Raw genomic sequence first — 16,617 nt, forward strand, 5'->3', positions numbered from 1 at the left:
AGTGAATGCAGTGTCTTAGACCTCAGTTTTCAGCATAGTGAATGCAGTGTCTTAGATCTCAGTTTTCAGTATAGTGAGTGCAGTGTCTTAGACCTCAGTTTTCAGTATAGTGAATGCAGTGTCTTAGACCTCAGTTTTCAGTATAGTGAATGCAGTGTCTTAGACCTCAGTTTTCAGTATAGTGAATGCAGTGTCTTAGACCTCAGTTTTCAGTATAGTGAATGCAGTGTCTTAGATCTCAGTTTTCAGTATAGTGAATGCATGCTTTGCCATTGTTGCCGTCTTGTTTGCTTTTTTGTTCTCTCTACATGTTTATGACTGGCAATATGATCTTTTAATGGTACTGACTCATACATGATCAACGCCAGCAAAACTTGAACAATAGTGTCCCACCATCCTCATAGAGATAATCAGATTTTGTTTTAGCTCTGTCTTTTACTGAAACATTGCTTTTCTTTCTTCGTTGGTGCAGCTGTCATGTTGAGTTTCAGCAGCAGAGACACGTGAGTGAAGTCATCTAAACTCAACTTGCAAACAAATGCACGTGGTATGTCGTCTTCAATCACTACACTGTACTGTACATTACATTTTTACCAGTTTCTAAACGCTTGATATGATGGTATTTCTGAAATGTTTGTTTTTTAAAAGGGAAATAAAACAAAACCCGTGAAAGTATGAGTATTGTGATTTTTATTTATGTTTATTTATGTTGACTATTTATACTTCTAAATAATGCAGTAAGATTGAGCTTCAAAAACGTTTTCAATAATACGATGAGTTCAAAACTGAGACGTTCCTAAGCAGCACCGGGCAGCCCTCTCCATCGAGGCAGAATCTCCAGACACCTGCTTCACCCGCCCTGCTCTACTGGATTCACTGCAGCCCCAGCGAGCTCTGTAATAATGTGACGTGCATTTTAACAGAGGTAGATTTTCAGAGATGAACTCTTGTGTTTAGATGTTTAGAGGAGTGTCTAATGTTAGGGCAGTTTTCAACAGTATAAACAGGGTTACCTGAAGACAGATTATTTGTACTGGACAATATAATGTAATTCTATACATTAGGATTCCAAACCGAAAGACAATCGTCTGCTCTCCTAGTGTTGTTGCTGAATAGTTGCACACAGCTCTCCCACAGCTTATATAGCTCTAGTGGATCACATGACACGTGAGGTGGGCTGTCAATCACACTGAACAGACTGCCATCTTCAAACTGCACTTACCTTGAGAGAGCGGAGTGGAAGGGGGCCTCGAGGATTCTCCTTCAGTAACAAGAAAGAGAGAAAAAAAGAAAGTTTATAACAAAGCCAGATTGCTGCAGTGGTTCTGAATCCTCTGAAGTGATTACACTGCATACCTTGAGAGACCGGAGTGGAAGGGGGCCTCGTGGATTCTCCTTCAGTAACAAGAAAGAGAGAAAAAAAGAAAGTTTATAACAAAGCCAGATTGCTGCAGTGGTTCTGAATCCTCTGAAGTGATTACACTGCATACCTTGAGAGACCGGAGTGGAAGAGGACCTCGTGGATTCTCCTTCAGTAACAAGAAAGAGAGAAAAAAAGAAAGTTTATAACAAAGCCAGATTGCTGCAGTGGTTCTGAATCCTCTGAAGTGATTACACTGCATACCTTGAGAGACCGGAGTGGAAGGGGGGCTTGTAGGGTCTGAATCTGTAAAGAAAACACACAACAACAAGATTTAGTGTTTCCTGTTTCAAGTGTATTGTTCAAATGCATTTCAATGAAACTGTGTCTATGCTGCTGTCTCCACCAGGACAATAAATAAATACTAATATAATCAAACAATAAGTCATTTATTACAAAGCCACATTCAAAATGAACTAGTGCACTCCATACCTTTAGAGGCTGGTGTTGAGAGAAGGCTTGAGAGGTTTGGATTTGCAGGAGTAAAAATACATCATTTGCCTTTCTACATTATTGTCTAAATATATTTGAGCGACACCCTGTGTGTGTGTGTGTGTGTGTGTGTGTGTGTGTCAGTGTGTGTGTGTCAGTGTGTCTCTGTGTGTGTGTGTCAGTGTGTGTGTATCATTGTGTGTTTATGTGTGTGTGTCAGTGTGTGTGTGTCAGTGTGTGTGTGTGTATGTGTATGTCAGTGTGTGTGTCAGTGTGTGTGTGTATCATTGTGTGTGTGTGTGTGGGTGCGTGTATGTGTGTGTGTCAGTGTGTATCATTGTGTGTGTGTCAGTGTGTGAGTATCATTGTGTGTGTGTGTGTATGTGTGTGTGTGTGTGTGTCAGTGTGCGTGTGTGTGTGTGTATGTGTGTGTGTCAGTGTGTGTCAGTGTGTGTGTATCAGTGTGTGTGTGCATGTGTGTGTGTGTGTGTGTGTCAGTGTGTGTGTGTGTGTGTGTGTGTGTCAGTGTGTGTGTGTGTGTGTGTGTGTGTGTGTGTGAGAGAGTGGTGCTGTCGTCACCAGGGCAATGGTGAACTCACTGCTAAATTAGTGAGGTTGATAACAACACTGAGATTCATTTATAACTCATGGTGAAGTGGGCTGTCAGTCACACTGAACAGACTGCCATCTTCAAACTGCACTTACCTTGAGAGACCGGAGTGGAAGAGGGGCTCGTGGATTCTCCTTCTGTAACAAGAAAAAGAGAAAAAAAGAAAGTTTATAACAAAGCCAGATTGCTGCTGTGGTTCTGAATCCTCTGAAGTGATTACACTGCATACCTTGAGAGACCGGAGTGGAAGGGGGGCTTGTGGGGTCTGAATCTGTAAAGAAAACACACAACAACAAGATTTAGTGTTTCCTGTTTCAAGTGTAGTGTTCAAATGCATTTCAATGAAACTGTGTCTATGCTGCTGTCTCCACCAGGGCAATGCTGACAATGGTTTATTGTTTTCAAATAAATATAATAAATAGACAGTAAGAATGTATATCACAGCACACGTCTCTCCTGGGTATAACAATGAGGGGTAGCTGCTCCCTGTCACACTCTTAATGACCGGGCTGGATTCTGGTTCTTCAGATCTCTAGGCTACACCCTGCCCTGCTCTGGAGGTCAGACAGCTACTGTAGGATCAGATGGACTGAGCCTCTGAGTCCCTGCTCACAGACTGCGGTACAAACACTGAGCTGAACAAGAGCACAGACTGAACAGGAAGCCTTCAATCACAGCAGAACAAGGGGTACTGATAGCTGCAATCCACATCACCCCATTACCTCTGGAAGGATATTGACCATCCCATCAGCCTGAACAGGGAGCCTGTGATTGATTCTCAAAGTGGAAACTGCTAGATTTGTCACCACCAGGACTTATTGAAGAGATCTATTCATGCTTCCCTCTTTGAAACTGAAGGTTTACACTGAATTAAATGAGAACACAGTCTGAACAGGGTCCTCACCCTCACAGCAGAAGAAGGGCAACTGAATGTTGCAGCCATAGTCGATCCATTCACCAGTCTTACTCATCATCACACAGTTCTCATCCCCTCCCCCATTGTCTGGTTCCCAATAGTTCCAGTTGTGAAATGTGTAGTTATCCCCCTGGTGTGACCACTTCCAGGGCTCATTGAACAGGCCTATCCAGAAGGGCTTGCCCTGCGCTTTCTTCACTAGTTCTTCATTTTCACTGGCGTTCTTTATACTGACGAGGTCGGTGTGGTGTTCTCTACAGTACTGCTGAGCTTCAGTCCAGGTTTTCAGTTCTTCAATCAGGGTGTATCTCTCAGTGATGTTGCTGGTCTCTGTGAACACAAACAGATCAAAATCAATGTGATCTGTGGCGGTGCGCTGGCTCTCCTGTTGTATAGTGATTGAACCCGAGTCACACCCGGCTCAGCTATCAAGGTCATGAAAAGCAGCATCTCTAGCAGTGCATGGGAGTCTCTTTAGTTTATGTCTGAAAAGTATTTAATAGCAAAGTGGGGGATGGGGGAGTCTATTTAATGATTTAGGAATAATCATTGTTCTTTTTCAAATTGATCATTCATTTTCCTCACAGTCGGTGCACAATCAATATGAAGCAAACAGGATCATTATGAACACATCCCCCCCCCCCCATGTGCTTTCATGTCTTTCCTGTACTGGCTGGTATTTTTCTATTTTGAAATCAGCCTGTTCCAATGACAGTTTCAACATTCTAAAGCTCTGAGGGCGTCGACTGCATGATAATGAGCACTCTACTAGGAACCTGATTGGCTGAGGCAGTGCAATGACTGTTTACTTCAGGTGGCTGTGGTATTTATTATTATTATTCATGGTGAATAATAATTTCCTATAATCATTGTTATTGTACAGTCTTATTGTACACGGTGGTGGTGTGAGACCCGTGTGTCATAAGATTGCCCGTGTATGAGAAGCGGGATGATGAAACTGCTAACCTCAATCTTTAAAAACAAACTCTACCACCAGTGCATGAACACAACAACACTGTTTAAAGAGAAATACAAGTTACATTTGTCACGAGCAACAAGACTGGCTCATCACTGTGGAGGCTGTACCTCATGAAACATGGCATTTATGTAGCCTAGTGTTGGTTAGGGAAGCACCTGCCAACCGAGCACCTGCTGTGCTATCAGTCTGTCAGATCCTCTGCTCATGGTGACTGAAAATAACTTGTAACAGGGAGATGCAGCTTTAAATATTGCAGAATACCTGTCAGACCTCATTTACATAACAAATGAATCAGTCATGTGAGGTTCAGCCCACTACACATAATACAGCAAAACTACAACCCTCTTTATCACCTTTTATTCTAATACAAATAGTTATTTAACTGCTAAACATATTTCTTCTACATGTCTAAAAAGGGCTACATATTTAAGACAAGGCTTTTGCTGTCTGGAATATTCTAAACAAAATAAGAACTTTGAAGAATACACATTTTCTTAAGTTTCTTATGAAGGAAAAAAATATAAGAAAATGTGTTATGAATGACACACCTTCTTAACATTTTTCTTAATAACAAACTTAGAAACATGCTGGATTTAAGAAGATGTTTCTTCTTTTGAACGTTTCAAGATTATGGCCCCTGTGCAGTATCCAGGGGACCTGGCTTCATCCCCCAGTCCAGTCAGCTGTTTCATTAACAAAGGAATTGAATCTCAACTCACCGTTGTAGCACATGAAATAGTTTCCCTGACTGCAGAGTGAATCCTCCCACTCTCCCTCTGAATTGACTGAAGCACAGAAGAGGTATGGTTCCCAGTTGGAGTAGATGACATCACCTCCTCTGGACCACTGCCAGTTCTCTTTGTCATGATACAGCCCGATCCAGTAATACCAGTTACTATTTGAAGGTATAAGACCTATAAGCTTATTAACCCTGGCCTGGTCTTGAATGGTGGGCAGGTCTCTGCCTTGGTTTCTGCAGTAGCTCTGAGCTTCCTGCCATGTCTTCCCAGATCCTTCATAGAAACATTGACCAGAGGAGCCGCCTGGGGAGAGGGGACAGCACAAAAAAGATGAGTGAAAACGTGTTCTTCAGAGAAAAGAATTCCACTGGAAATGGAACCAACAGTCACAGATTACTGGTCTTGTAAGAATGTAGGTGTAACAGGGCGAGGAGCCCTGTACAATTATTTGTTATTTATTTTTAGAACCAGGTCTCCCCCCTCCGTCCCTGTGCAGTTTGTTGTTTTGTTTGTGTTTGTTTTATGATTTATTGTATTTATATATGACGGCGAAGCATCATGTGTTTTGTTATTGTTTTTATTTAAAACGTCTTCTGGCAGAGGCAAGGTTAGTAGCTCATCCTCTGCCAGGAGTAATTAATAAACTCATGCAGATTGTGGCCGAGAGGTAATAGAATAATTACTAGCTCGTTAAACCCCTCGGCCACGGTATATAAACCTGCAGCTCTCTGCACTCCAGGTGGGTGTTCCAGAGGAGGAACGAGAGTGAGTGAGGAGAAATTTGAAACGAAAAGAATAGGAACAGTGACAGCAATCTGCCCAGCCTGACCTATTGGTTTTGTGTTTGTGTTTTTGTTTAAATATTTATTTTGCTCTGTGAGCAGTGTTTTGTGTTTAAATATTTTATTTTATTTTTGTTGTTTAAAATAAACGGCGCTGCAGTGCCTTTTGAACTGCAGTACTGCATCTTGGTCTTCTTCCTGCATCTGGGCTGACGTCACCACACGCCATTCCTGTCACAGTAGGACACTAGTAGAACTGTATGGTGATAATAAATATACTAACAGCATGCTTGTGGTTTGTACTGTAACACGAGTATCATTCTGGCATGAGTGACGAAGGTCATGGAAACACCAGGTAGACAAAGATATCGTTGTGAGGAAAACTCAGTTCACTGTCAATCAATGTTAATGTTGTTTTAGAATGTGTAAAGGTACATGTCTTGTTATTATAGGATATTGCACAGCACAGCACAATACCTTAAAGCCTAAAGAAATATAACTGGGGTTTTGTTTACACTTTTAACCCCATTTAGACCCTCTGTGATTGATTCTCAAAGTGGAAAGTGGTAGATTTGTCACCACCAGGACCTACTGAAGAGATCTAATCATGCTTCCCTCTTTCAATATGAAGGTTTACACTGAATTAAATGGAACACAGTCTGAACAGGGTCCTCACCCTCACAGCAGAAGAAGGAGTTCTGATTGTTGCAGCCAGTGTCAGTCCATTCACCACTCTTACTCATCGACACACAGTTCTCATCTCCTCCCCAATTGTCTGGTTCCCCATAGTTCCAGGTGTGAAATGTGTAGTTATCCCCCTGGTGTGACCACTTCCAGGGCTCATTGAACAGGCCTATCCAGAAGGGCTTGCCCTGTGCTTTCTTCACTATTTCTTCATTTTCACTGGCGTTCTTTATACTGACGAGGTCGGTGTGTTGTTCCCTACAGTACTGCTGAGCTTCAGTCCAGGTTTTCAGTTCTTCAATCAGGGTGTATCTCTCAGTGATGTTGCTGGTCTCTGTAAACACAAACAAACAGCAGCTGAGAGGCTGGGAGCTGTGGAGGGGAGCTGGCTCTGAATCCAAAACAAACTGTGTGTTTTCATCAATCCTACAATTTATCACAAACGGCATCCTGTCTACAGTCAAGTACATCTGTGTGTTATTTAAAAATAAGGGGCAAAATTCAGACCAGAAGTATATTTTTGAGTTGTTATTATTATTTATTTCTTAGCAGACGCCCTTATCCAGGGCAACTTACAATTGTTACAAGATATCACATTATTTTTACATACAATTCCCCATTTATACAGTTGGGTTTTTACTGGAGCAATCTAAGTAAAGTACCTTGCTCAAGGGCACAGCAGCAGTGTCCCCCCACCTGGGATTGAACCCACGACCCTCCAGTCAAGAGTCCAGAGCCCTAACCACTACTCCACACTCCTGCCAGTTGGTTAATTTACTCCTGCTTCGGTGTTGTCAGTTGGGTATTGTAGATCACATTGCAGACAGATTGGTATTCTCAGTAACGAGTTTAAGTCTGCAAATGTGTAGACACTGGCTATCACTAATTAATCAATGTAATTTACTCAGTATGCAGACGCAGAGACACGGGTTATCACCGTGTGTAATTTACTCAGTATGCAAACACAGAGACACGGGTTATCACCGTGTGTAATCTACTCAACGTTTGCCCGACACAGGAGACAGTGATTGGCACCTCCACTTCAAACAGTGTCTCAGCTCTGATATGACTAACCAATCGGAAACGCTCTCTGGCCTCCCTTTGTTCTGAAGATTCAAGTCAAAGTTGTCCCTTCAGAATGGCTGCAAAGCTGTGGAGTTGGTGTACCACGTCTCTGGTTCCCTCAAGACATCCTGCTTTACCTGAAACTGAACTATACCAACGGGAAGTACACGCAAGTATCAAGCTAATACTTATCAGGGTATGAGATATATATAGTAAAAAAATATATGTGTGTATATATGTGCGTGTGTGTGTGTATATATATATATATATATATATATATATATATATATATATATAGTTCGCAGGATATCAGCACCCCTGTCATAGACGTGAGGAGGACTTGCATGGACACAGTTAGTGATGAACCTAATGATCCTTGTGAACCCGGTCAGACAAACCAGCATAAGAGAGAAAAGAACCTCAACGGGCACAAGCCTGGAGTTAAATGGCCAAGAGCTTATGAGAAAACTGCATGGGACACAGTAAACACTGATCTGTGCTTTGTGTTGAAAAGATTAAGTGGAACAGTTGAAAAGAAGCTGGATAAATTTGGGGACATCATCTACGCATATGGAAGCGAGAGGTTTGGAGTTGAAAAAAGGAAGGAAAAAGTACACATTCTTCCTGGAAAGTCTAGACGGCAGCAAGTGATTGAACGCTTAGTTAGAGAAAGGAGACAGCTGAGGAAGCAATGGAGAAGAGCAGAACAAAGTCAGAAGGAGGGACTCAATCTCTTACAAAGGGTCATAAAAGATAAGCTTGCAACATTGTGCAGAGCTGAGCGCCTACGGAAACGCTACAAAAAGGAGCGTGCAAGAACTAACTTTTATAAAGACCCATTGTGGCAGGCTAGCTCGCAGTGGTGAGGTGTGGTAACGTCACGGACCAGGAAATGACTGAATCAAAACAATGGATGGGCGGGTGAAGCTAAATGCAACGGCACTCAGCGTGGATTTATTAAATAAACAAACCAAAAACAAAAGATTTAAACAAACAACAAAACAGAAACAAAAGGGCACGAGGGCCAAACGAATAAACAGACAAACAAGTAAGTGTCGTGCTGGCTAATCCAGCACGTCTTAGCAATTGTTATTTTCTGTCTTCTCTCTATCTCCCCGTACCTCCTCTCTGTACACCCCAACCAACCCCGCAGCAAGGACAGCTGCCGGTTCTTATACTCTGGCCGAGGGGTTAACTAGCTGTTAATTATCTTATTACCCCTCTGCCACAGTCTGCACGCGTTTGGTAAGGATGCATGACTGTCAGCTAGTTAAATCAGTAGCTGATCAGTCACGCATCCTCATGGGGTTTTAAATTATAAATATAAAAACAATAACAAAAGCCGAGGCGCTTTTATCCACACCGCAAACAAAAATACAAATAATAATACATAGGGGTGGGACACTCCGCCACACCCATTCAATTTTTTAAATAAGTTATTCACCAGTGAGAAGAATGGCACACTAAAAGCATCTAAGTTTGAGCTGGAGAGATATTTGTAGGAAACTCATACAGATTCAAAAAGGCAGGATCCTATGTCAATTCCTTCAGACATCCCACCTATCAATCCACCAGAATACCAAATGGAGGACTGTGCACCTAAGTGGAAAGAAGTAGAGCAAGCTGTGAAAAAAGCAAGGGCCTGGTAGAGTTAACAGTGCCATGGGAGGAAGCTGTAGATGAGGCGTATGAGAGGAAGAAACTGCGGTATTTTCAACTAGCCACTGAAGCGGAACAGCAAGGATGGAGAGTCTGGGTTTACCCAGTGGAGGTGGGTTGTCGAGGATTTGTGGCACACTCTACAACCCGGTTTCTCAGAGACGTCGGATTCAGTGGCCAAGAGTTGTGTCGCACAGTGAAGAACTTATCTGAAGCAGCAGAGAGGAGCAGCAACTAGCTGTGGTTGAGACGGAAAGATTCTGGCTGGGGATCTCAAGCACAATAGAAAGAACGAAACGTTGATGTAGGGGACAGGGGGGTGCTGCTGTCTGGGATGTAGAAATCCAAAAGGACATGGTCCAGAAGGCTCTATGTATTATTGATTTTTCAACCTGAACTGAGAACTAATGGTTTACACCAAGTCCACAAGTTAGTGTCAACTATCAGCAAGTTTGAGCATCACCATTGAGGGACACATCAGTCATATGCAGGATATTATGAATGACTGGGGACTGACAAGTGATCTACATGAGGCCAGACTGCTCTCTCTCACACTTGTAGACACAGTACAGGAGTGGACCAGGAAACATTTTGAGAAACTGTGTGCTGCCTTAACAGGGAAATGCTCCAAGTACAGCAATCCATGCACAGCCCTGCACACAGCCTGTCTCAGATAATGCAAGAAGGATGAGGACCCGGTGATCCCTGCACAGCCCTGCACACAGCCTGTCTCAGACAATGTAAGAAGGATGAGGACCCGAGAGACTTCTACAAGGAGCTGAAACTCCTTTACTATGCAGGTGAAGCACATCCAGGGACAATGTAGACAAGAGCGTCAAGCTGCTGTTCATACGTAACCTGTCTGCAGAGGTCAGAGCTGCCATGAGCGCAGTGGAAATGCAGACAACTCAATGCCCACCATCCTGGAAGCTAAAGGAGAGTATGGTGAAATATACAGATACCCGGCCCAATACCAGCAGCACTCGGGTACTAGGAGATGAAGCAGAGCCTGACTTTCCTGCATCTGAAAGAAATGAACTGCCACAGAACTCCCAGAGAAGATTTCAGCCTTCACACAGCAAACCCCAGCCCAGAGGGGAAGGTAAACCTGACAGCCCTACACCTCACCAGAGGGGGGGAACAGTGTTATAGCTCCATCCATCTATCACTAATGAAATGTAGGTATCTTTGGAACTGCCTCTGAAACACACCAAACACATCTAATAAGCGTATGTTTTTGTATCCTTTCAAGGGCAAACTTGGATTCAGGGTTTTGACTGAAAATATTTGCAAGCTGAAATAGTTTTTGAGATATTAGCAGCTGTAGGAGTGGGTGGATTTGCAAAGTCATACAAGCTCCCCTCACAAGGATGCTTAATAATTATAACAACTAAAATGAATGAATAATCAATTGCAATATAGCAATAATTATGTCTTTACCTTTGTAGCACATGAAGGCTTTCTGAAGGTGGCAGGGTAAATCAGTCCACTTTCCGTCTGAATTGACTGAAGCACAGAAGACATCTGCCCTCCAGTTGGAGTAGATGACATCATCGCTGTTAGACCACTGCCAGTTCTGTGTGTCATCACGATACAGCCCGATCCAGGAATCCCCGAGAGAAGCTCCTGTAATATTTAAGAGCTGCTCTGCTTCTTCCTGGCTGCGCACAGTGGCCAGGTCTGTGTGCTTCTCTCTACAGTAGCTCTGAGCTCCAGACCAGCTCTTCTCAGTTTCCACAAACACGTGTTTTCTGATCTGGTTGTACGCAGGCACACAAAACCCTGATAAAGAATAAACAGCATTATTAACATGCTGATAGCTAGTGGAGTGAAAGATTAATAGACAGAGACAGGCTAGCATCCTATACCAGCTCATTCTCAGAAATGTTCTGTCCCTGCCGAGGAACTGAAGACATTTAAAAAAAAAAAAATAGATTTTTATTTGCATTTAAATAAATTTTAGAAACATATTTTCATATATTTTAACATCAATGGAGATTTATTCATTTTTAAATATATTGCAATATGTTCCATCAAATACATGAAGATATTTTGAAATCTATTCTGATTGATGTAAGGTATTACCCTGTGTGGCGCTGTAACTTCCCAGATGGTATTTGCAGGCACAGACACAGAAAGCTGCATGGTTAAATGCACTAATGAGCCTTTTAATTAAACAAATGAACAACACAAAATGATACAAAAACTAACAACACCACACTGGTCAAAATAAAAGGCACAAGGGCTGATAGCGGTGCGAGGTATTCCGGCAGCGTAATGATGCTAGTGGCAACGCTAACAGCTGTGCGGGGCGCTGCGGCAGAGGAAATGATGCTAGTGGCAATGCTAACAGCTGTGTGGGGCATTGCGGCAGATGAAATGATGCTAGTGGCAATGCTAACAGCTGTGCGGGGCGCTGCGGCAGAGGAAATGATGCTAGTGGCAATGCTAACAGCTGTGCGGGACGCTGCGGCAGAGGAAATGAAGCTAGTGGCAACGCTAACAGCTGTGCGGGGCGCTGCAGCAGAGGAAATTATGCTAGTGGCAACACTAACAGCTGTGCGGGACGCTGCAGCAGAGGAAATGATGCTAGTGGCAATGCTAACAGCTGTGCGGGACGCTGCGGCAGAGGAAATGAAGCTAGTGGCAACGCTAACAGCTGTGCGGGGCGCTGCAGCAGAGGAAATTATGCTAGTGGCAACACTAACAGCTGTGCGGGACGCTGCGGCAGAGGAAATGAAGCTAGTGGCAACGCTAACAGCTGTGCGGGGCGCTGCAGCAGAGGAAATGAAGCTAGTGGCAACGCTAACAGCTGTGCGGGGCGCTGCGGCAGAGGAAATGATGCGGGGCGCTGCGGCAGATGAAATGATGCTAGTGGCAACGCTAACAGCGGTGCGGGGCGCTGCGGCAGAGGAAATGATGCTAGTGGCAATGCTAACAGCTGTGCGGGGCGCTGCGGCAGAGGAAATGATGCTAGTGGCAACGCTAACAGCTGTGCGGGGCGCTGCAGCAGAGGAAATTATGCTAGTGGCAACACTAACAGCTGTGCGGGACGCTGCAGCAGAGGAAATGATGCTAGTGGCAATGCTAACAGCTGTGCGGGGCGCTGCGGCAGAGGAAATGATGCTAGTGGCAACGCTAACAGCTGTGCGGGGCGCTGCAGCAGAGGAAATTATGCTAGTGGCAACACTAACAGCTGTGCGGGACGCTGCAGCAGAGGAAATGATGCTAGTGGCAATGCTAACAGCTGTGCGGGGCGCTGCGGCAGAGGAAATGATGCTAGTGGCAATGCTAACAGCTGTGCGGGGCGCTGCGGCAGAGGAAATGATGCTAGTGGCAACGCTAACAGCTGTGCGGGGCACTGCGGCAGAGGAAATGATGCTAGTGGCAATGCTAACAGCTGTGCGGGCTGTGACAGAGTGGTTGCAGTGATGACGTCACGGTCCAAGAAACAGCAACACATAAACAAATAAGGGCGGTAGTGAAACTGCAGTGCTATAGCGCTCAGCGTTTTATTAAATAATAAAAGATTTAAACAAAACAAGAAAGAAACAAATGGGCACGTTGGCCAAACAAATAAGTATCATGCTATTGAAAACCAGTATAGTTACCAGTTGTTTTTAGCAGTTGTTTTTAGCTCTCCTTGCTCGCTCTCCCATACTCTCCCCTGTACACTCTCCGTGAGGGTAGAGAGCTGCAGGTTTATATACAGTGACCATCTCCCGATTAGCAACAATTAATCAATGAATTAACTCGGGAGATGGTCACCGTCTGCACGAGTTTAATAAGGATGTGTGACTGTCAGCTAGCTAAATAAATCACTAGCTGATCAGTCACGCATCCTCACAAGGTTTTTAAAATCTAAAAACAGTAACAAATACGCAGCGCTTTTATCTGCGCTGCAAACAATAATACAAATCATAATAACACAGTGCACATATATATATATAGGGGTGGGACACTCCGCCACAGGGGTGCTGCGTCAGAGGAAATGATGCTAGTGGCAACAGTGGCAGTGCTAACAGCTGTGCGGGGCGCTGCGGCACAGCTAGCAGTGGCAATGCTGATGACAGAACATGGCTTCTTGGCTCGCCTCTGGGGACGACCCCCCTTCCATTTCCTCGGCAATCGAGCTGGCAGCTGTTCCTCCTCCTCTTGGAGGGGGCAGTTCCCCCCAACGTGCCCTGACTCCCTGCAGGCAGGCGAGGCACCAACCTGAGGCCTCTAGCGCGATGAGGAAGGAGGGGGAAGGAAACACTGGGAAGGTGGGGAATCCACCTTTGTTGGTTGGAGAGCCTTGAGGCGGAGCCATTCTTCAAATGACTCCACTTCTTGGCCAAAGTAGGCCTTGAACAAGGGTCTGCCCCCTCGCATTCCCTATGGATGTAGCCAGAGTCCTGACATACAGTGAGCCCCTTCTGCTCCTCCACACTCTCATCCTGCCCCCTTTCTTTCTCTCCATCTTCCTCTTCGGGGCAGGCGAGGCACCATGGAAGTGCATCCTCCATCTGGGTCTTTTGGTCTGGTGGCTGGGGTTGGATCCCCCAAAGGAAACCATCCCTCCTCCATCCTCACCTCAACCTGATAGTGGCCTTCATGCCAGAGGGGGTCTTCGTTTGGGCCCACGTCCTGCCGGTGCCCAAACTCCTCGGAGGCGGCCACCTTTGGCCAGCACTGCTGCTCCTGCTGGATTTCCTTCTGCTCCATTTTCTTTTCTTTACTTTGTTTTCTTTTACCCTGCAGTTCCTGGTCTGTCACTAGGGGCGCTGTCCCGCTTCTGACACCGTATGTGGTGCAGTAGCCTCCCAGATGGTATTTGCAGGGTCAGAGACACACACAGAAAGCTGCATGGTTAAATGCACTAATACACCTTTTAATTAAACAAATAAACAAAACAGAACACGCACTAACAAAACCACACTGGTCAAAATAAAAGGCACAAGTGCCAAAACAAAAGGTTTGACAAAAACCTCACAAAATGTAAACAAAACAGACAGCATGGAACACGAAACACAGAACACAGTCCTCCACCTCTATCATATCAATCCTAATCCTTACCAAAGATCTGCTCTATACAGTAGTCAACTATCACACCAAACCTAATCCTTACCAAAGATCTGCTACATACACAAGATTGTCAACTCTGCCTTTTCTTCCGTCCCTGTCAAAGCAGTGCATCATGGGAATCCAAAGAGTTCCCATAGCGACTTATCCCCTATCTGTAGAATGTAAAATATGCTTCATTTCCTATTCAAAGCATTGTCTTTTTAAAACGGTTGTATTTTTAAACACGATTCACTTAGATTTATTTAGAGCTTCCTTAACACATACGTGTTATTATTTCTATGATCAATGTTTTCAACTGGCCTGACAAGAGCTCTTTATCACTGAAGTGCTGTCAGAAATTGCCACTGTCATGCATATTCATGAGCAGTCAAGCAGTGTGGCTTGGTTGTCAAGGATAGACAACAGCTAGTACTACAGTATAATGCCACGGAGGTTGTGGCAGACAAAGCTGCAGGTCTTTTAGAACATAAGAACATATGGAAGTTTACAAACGAGAGGAGGCCATTCAGCCCATCTTGCTTGTTTGGTTGTTAGTAGCTTATTGATCCCAGAATCTCATCAAGCAGCTTCTTGAAGGATCCCAGGGTGTCAGCTTCAACAACATTACTGGGGAGTTGGTTCCAGACCCTCACAATTCTCTGTGTAAAAAGTGCCTCCTATTTTCTGTTCTAAATGCCCCTTTATCTAATCTCCATTTGTGACCCGTGGTCCTTGTTTCTTTTTTCAGGTCAAAAATGTCCCCTGGGTCGACATTGTCTATACCTTTTAGGATTTTGCATGTTTGAATCAGATCGCCGCGTAGTCTTCTTTGTTCAAGACTGAATAGATTAAATTCTTTTAGCCTGCCTGCATACGACATGCCTTTTAAACCCGGGATAATTCTGGTTGCTCTTTTTTTCACTCTTTCTAGAGCAGCAATATCCTTTTTGTAACAAGGTGACCAGAACTGAACACAATATTCTAGGTGAGGTCTTACTAATGCATTGTAAAGTTTTAACATTACTTCCCTTGATTTAAATTCAACACTTCTCACAATATATCCAAGCATCTTGTTGGCCTTTCTTATAGCTTCCCCACATTGTCTAGATGAAGACATTTCTGAGTCAATATAAACTCCTAGATCTTTTTCATAGTTCCCTTCTTCAATTTCAGTATCTCCCATATGATATTTATAATGCACATTTTTATTGCCCGCATGCAATACTTTACACTTTTCTCTATTAAATGTCATTTGCCATGTGTCTGCCCAGTTCTGAATGCTGTCTAGATCATTTTGAATGACCTTTGCTGCTGCAACAGTGTTTGCCACTCCTCCTATTTTTGTGTCATCTGCAAATTTAACAAGTGTGCTTACTATACCAGAATCTAAATCATTAATGTAGATTAAGAATAGCAGAGGACCTAATACGGGATCAATAAGCTACTAACAACCAAACGAGCAAGATGGGCTGAATGGCCTCCTCTCGTTTGTAAACTTTCTTATGTTCTTATTTTCTTAAAACAGCGCCTCGCTCACAGGTGCACTCAGGACAGACACAAAACGATACAACACAACACTCAGTACAGATCGCTACAGAATAAACACTGGTGCGCGGCACGTGGCACGCCAACACAAATTCGCTGCAGTTTCCGTTAACAAAACTAAAAAAACAATAATAATAATAATTTCGCCGCCCTAGGCATTTGCAGACTCCGCCTATCGTTAAGGCCGGACCTGCCCCTCGGCCATCGTCTGCACGAGTATAATAATGATGCTAATTCAATAATTACTAGATGACAGTCACGCATTCCCACGAGGTATTTAAAAATACAAAACAATAACAAATAAACGGCGGACGGCACCTCGCTCGTCCTGCCAAATCAATCAAAACCCCATCTTTTCAACGTCATATCTAAAATACCTAAATCATAACAGCAATACAAAACACATACAGAATAATACAAAACATGCACAGGGGCGGGAGTGTCGCGTCACGAGGACATACGTAAAGCACACATAACATACATTAAGAACCACTATTGTTAGAGTATTCAAAACTGTTCAGTCATGAATTTCAACCGTATCTCAGAACTGAACTAAGAAAATAAATACAAGCTGATCATTTTAAAAAAGAGACAGAAATGTACGTCTTTTTAAATGAAGCAGTTGCTTTAAGGGTATTAACATAGAATTAAATCCGAAACCATTTATATTGATCCCAATTCAAATCATCAGACATTATGTCAATTCGTACAGATAAACATTAAAAACTGATACATAAAT

General features: G+C 43.7%; 2 protein-coding genes across 2 annotated transcripts in view; one reads left to right on the forward strand and one right to left on the reverse strand.

Annotated features, from left to right (window-relative positions):
• The window catches only part of LOC131709380 (zinc finger protein 79-like), a 237,825-nt gene that overhangs the window by 62,708 nt on the left and 158,500 nt on the right, over window positions 1–16,617 (forward strand). The gene's annotated exons all lie outside the window — the stretch shown is intronic.
• On the reverse strand, window positions 851–11,148 carry LOC131709452 (macrophage mannose receptor 1-like). The gene is made up of 7 exons (XM_059011996.1): window positions 10,728–11,148; window positions 6,729–6,897; window positions 6,060–6,088; window positions 5,077–5,400; window positions 3,367–3,708; window positions 2,558–2,599; window positions 851–894 (listed from the first exon to the last, which is right to left on the reverse strand). The coding sequence occupies exons 1-7, from the start codon at window positions 11,146–11,148 to the stop codon at window positions 851–853; spliced, it is 1,371 nt and encodes a 456-aa protein (XP_058867979.1).

The sequence above is a fragment of the Acipenser ruthenus genome, chromosome 43, assembly GCF_902713425.1.
Source record: "Acipenser ruthenus chromosome 43, fAciRut3.2 maternal haplotype, whole genome shotgun sequence".
Taxonomy (NCBI): Eukaryota; Metazoa; Chordata; class Actinopteri; order Acipenseriformes; family Acipenseridae; genus Acipenser; species Acipenser ruthenus.

Excerpts from the sequence above, each read along its gene's own strand:
- LOC131709452 (XM_059011996.1), bottom strand. The coding sequence starts at position 11,148 with ATGCTAGCCTGTCTCTGTCTATTAATCTTTCACTCCACTAGCTATCAG. Across the intron at positions 6,898-10,727 it reads AGCCTTCATGTGCTACAAAG|AGACCAGCAACATCACTGAG; the intron begins GTAAAGACATAA and ends TTGTGTTTACAG. Across the intron at positions 6,089-6,728 it reads AAGCCCTTCTGGATAGGCCT|CCCAGATGCAGGAAGAAGAC; the intron begins GTTCAATGAGCC and ends TGGTGACGTCAG.